Source organism: Salvelinus sp. IW2-2015, linkage group LG32, assembly GCF_002910315.2.
Source record: "Salvelinus sp. IW2-2015 linkage group LG32, ASM291031v2, whole genome shotgun sequence".
Taxonomy (NCBI): Eukaryota; Metazoa; Chordata; class Actinopteri; order Salmoniformes; family Salmonidae; genus Salvelinus; species Salvelinus sp. IW2-2015.
In genome coordinates this window covers 36546703-36550429 of record NC_036871.1, presented here as the reverse complement: position 1 = coordinate 36550429, position 3727 = coordinate 36546703, and the positions used below count along the sequence as shown (strand labels likewise).

At 47.7% G+C, this 3727-nt stretch overlaps 1 protein-coding gene across 1 annotated transcript in view; it reads right to left on the bottom strand.

The window, feature by feature from the left end:
- The window catches only part of LOC111956397 (EEIG family member 2), a 37279-nt gene that overhangs the window by 7338 nt on the left and 26214 nt on the right, over nt 1-3727 (bottom strand). Inside the window, exons 5-6 of the mRNA XM_023976862.1 lie at nt 2060-2106; nt 723-823 (exon numbers count right to left, since the gene is read on the bottom strand). Of these exons, the coding sequence (XP_023832630.1) occupies nt 723-823; nt 2060-2106 (148 nt within the window). The remainder of the gene's footprint in view (nt 1-722; nt 824-2059; nt 2107-3727) is intronic.

Here is a 3727-nt window from a genome sequence, read left to right as displayed (position 1 = left end):
GTGTACGGGGAGACAGGGTGTGTTGTGTACGGGGAGACAGGGTGTGTGTGTACGGGGAGACAGGGTGTGTGTGTACGGAGAGACAGAGGTGTGGGTGTACTGGTATGGGTAGGCAGGGTGTGGGTGTACCTGGTATGGGGAGGCAGGTGTGTGTGTGTGTGTGTACCTGGTATGGGGAGGCAGGGTGTGTGTGTACCTGGTATGGGTAGGCAGGGTGTGTGGGTGTCCTGTATGGGTAGGCAGGGTGTATGGGTGTACCTGGTATGGGGAGGCAGGGTGTGTGTGTGGACCTGGTATGGGGAGCGCAGGGTGTTTGTGTGTGTGTGTGTACCCTGGTAATGGGGAGGCAGGGTGTGTGTGGCAGGGTGGTGTGTGTGTACCTGGTATGGGAAGCAGGGTGTGTGTACCTGGTATGGGGAGGCAGGGTGGGTGTGTGTACCTGGTATGGGTAGGCAGGGTGTGTGGGTGTACCTGGTATGGGGAGGCAGGGTGTGTGTGTGTGTACCTGGTATGGGTAGGCAGGGTGTGTGGGTGTACCTGGTATGTGGAGGCAGGGTGTGGGTGGGTGTGTGTACCTGGTATGTGGAGGCAGGGTGTGTGGGTGTACCTGGTATGGGGAGGCAGGTGTGGGTGGTGTGTGTACCTGGTATGGGGAGGCACGGTGTGGGTGGGGTGTGTGTGTACCTGGTATGGGGAGGCAGGGTGTGGGTGGGTGTGTGTACCTGGTATGGAGAGGCAGGGTGTGTGGGTGTCCCCTCCCTTCCTGTCTTCATAGAGACACTCTGCCTGCTGGATGCCCAGTTTCATGGCTGTGGACGGTGGCTAAAGGGGACACAGGACATTGACATTCACCCGACCCATTTTACAACCCAAACCCAACACCCCACCACACCTGTTCCAAACCTACTTGCTACCATGTACGGTTGTGGTTGTTTGAGGATGTCCATCTGTTTGTTCATACGGTCATTTGAAGTGACTGGCTAAATGGTATAAACACATCTTATACAACCTCCATCTGCCTACAACCTTTATGACATAACATGACCCATCCCTTCCTATAACAACCTTAGAACTGACTGCACAGTTCTACAGTAGAGGACATGAATCAAGTAGAGGACATGAATCACAGTAGAGGGTCTATAACAGCTCTATAAAGGCTCTATAACAGCTCTATAAAGGCTCTATAAAGGCTCTATAACAGCTCTATAAAGGCTCTATAAAGGCTACAGTATATTGCATCCACTGTGCAATTCAGCCAATTGATAGACTGTCTGTTCGAGGAACAGTGTGTAAAGGTGTGGTTTAATAGCGAGTGTGTGATTCAAACAGAGTGTGTGTGTGTGTGTGTGTGTGTGTGTGTGTGTGTGTGTGTGTTCACAGTAAAGGCGTGGCCATTCAAACACACATGTTCTCAGCACTGGCAGGAGTGTGTGGGAATGTCATGGTCTTTTTGACTACTGGTCCTGGGTCTGCTGTGGCGTTTAGCTCAGAATGTTTTCATTCAGGTCTGAGCTGGTCTCAAATCAGTTGTTATCAACAGAGACCAGCTACAATCTGTGGGGAAGTTCTCTTATGACCATCTAAACAATAGAACTGTCGCTATTCATGTTCAATGGCAGAAGTCAGTTAGATTGTGTCCACAACTATCTTTTACTTCAAATAATTGATGTAGTGCTGAGATGCCCACACAAGATACCCAAAATAACCATAACAGTTTAAATAATATATACCATGATTGTATGACCATTTGTTAATCTACATGGACTTTCCAAATAGAGAGAAACTTAGCCATTTAGCTTTTATCCAAAGCGACTTACGGGACGGAAGTCTCCTTTGTTTCTGTGACTCAGAGTTTCTTGCATGTACTCAGAGACAGGATGCTTAATGTGCAGTTGGTTTCCTCTATGTGTCTGTGGTCAGGCTGTCTGCCTATCACATCAATGGTTCCTACTTACCTTTACTGATTCATTATCCACAACTGCATTCATTTCTACAATGCTAAGTCCTAAAACTGTTTGTGACGTAACCCACCAAAAGGATTGAAAGAAGGTTCACYTACGTTTTAAAGCAGGGGTCCCCAGACATGAGCTGTGTGCTGATGACGACCTGTGACAGAGGTGACAGGAAACCCACGTCAGCAGAGATCATACACATCCACAGGCCCTATGAAATATAATAAAGTYGCCCCTTGACACTGATCAGTTTCAGACACTGTCACTTTAGACTTTTCCCCTTCTACCGTTTCAGGTTAGTATTTAGGATAGGTAAGCTGATCCTAGACCTGTGTCTAAGTACAACTTCTACCCAAAGCATGTACAATATCCATTCACAGTGTTACAGGTGCTTGTCCTTTATCGCAGGCCCAGACCTGCCTGTCTCCATGCACATGTCACAGCAGTTGCATCATTAGGATAGCTCATCCTCAACTGTACTGAGTGGTATTACACCCCTAGTTACCAACTGTTTACCCATACACACTAGTAAACATATGGTGACTAGGGGGCAGGGCAGGGTGACAACCAACGATTAGCTTTCTCCCAATGTGTGCCAATACTCAGCTACGTTGGCTATGACTCAACAGCCTCAGGCGGTTCCCTTTCTGTCCTCTCCCTCATGACCACTCATTAGCAACAGGCTGGATAGCTGGAGGTGCAGTCACTGGATCTTCACCTATTCAGGCATTTCAGATCAGTGGTCCCAGTGCAGACAAGTAGGGCAACCCATTCTAGAGTAGAACAGAGCCAAGTAGGACAACCCATTCTAGAGTAGTAGAACAGAGCCAAGTAGGGCTACCCATTCTAGAGTAGTAGAACAGAGCCAAGTAGGGCAACCATTCTAGAATAGTAGAACAGAGCCAAGTAGGGCAACCCATTCTAGAGTAGTAGAACAGAGCCAAGTAGGGCAACCACTCTAGAATGGTTGCCCTACCTTGGCTCTTGTTCTACTATTTATGCCGTCATTGCACAATTCGTCGCTATTGCTTTGTGCATCACTTCGTGTCTCTTAGATGGCTATTCACTCACTATTCTCCTCAAGTATGTAAGTCCTGCGGTTTTCTTGAATCTGGCATACATACGACTCATGTCTTTTCCTCATGTATCGTGACGTCTATATCGTTTCTTTAATGGAGTCGAGCATACTCGGCTACTTGTTCTCTCTCTGCCTATCTCTTATGGAAAGACCTATCTTTCGTGTCGTTTAGATCTCCGTGCGAGCACGCATCTTCACTTTGCCTCTTCTTTCATTGCTGATGACCTCTATTCTTTTAAGGTTCGGCTATCAGGCTGCACTCTCTCCATTGTGAGCCTCTTTCTTTAATGGTGGCAGCACTCACTTTCTCTCATTGTGAGCCTCTTTCTTTAATGCAGCACTCACTTTCTCTCGTTCGTGGAGCCTCGTTCTTTAATGGCCAGTATGCGCTCACTTGCTCTCACTGTGAGCCCTTTCTGTTAATGGCAGTCCGCTCACTTTCTCTCGTTTGGTGAGCCTCTTTCTTTTAATTGGCAGCGCTCACTTTCTCTCACTGTGAGCCTCTTTCTTTTAATGCAGCGCTCACTTTTCTCTCACTGTAGCCTCTTTTCTTTACATGGCAGCACTTTCTACTTTCTCGTTACCATGTGGCTTCCTTTAATGGCAGCACTCACTTTCTCTTGTTGTGAGGCTCTTTCTTTAATGCAGCGCTCCACTTCTCTCACTGTGAGCCTCTTTCTTTAATGGCCAGGCACTC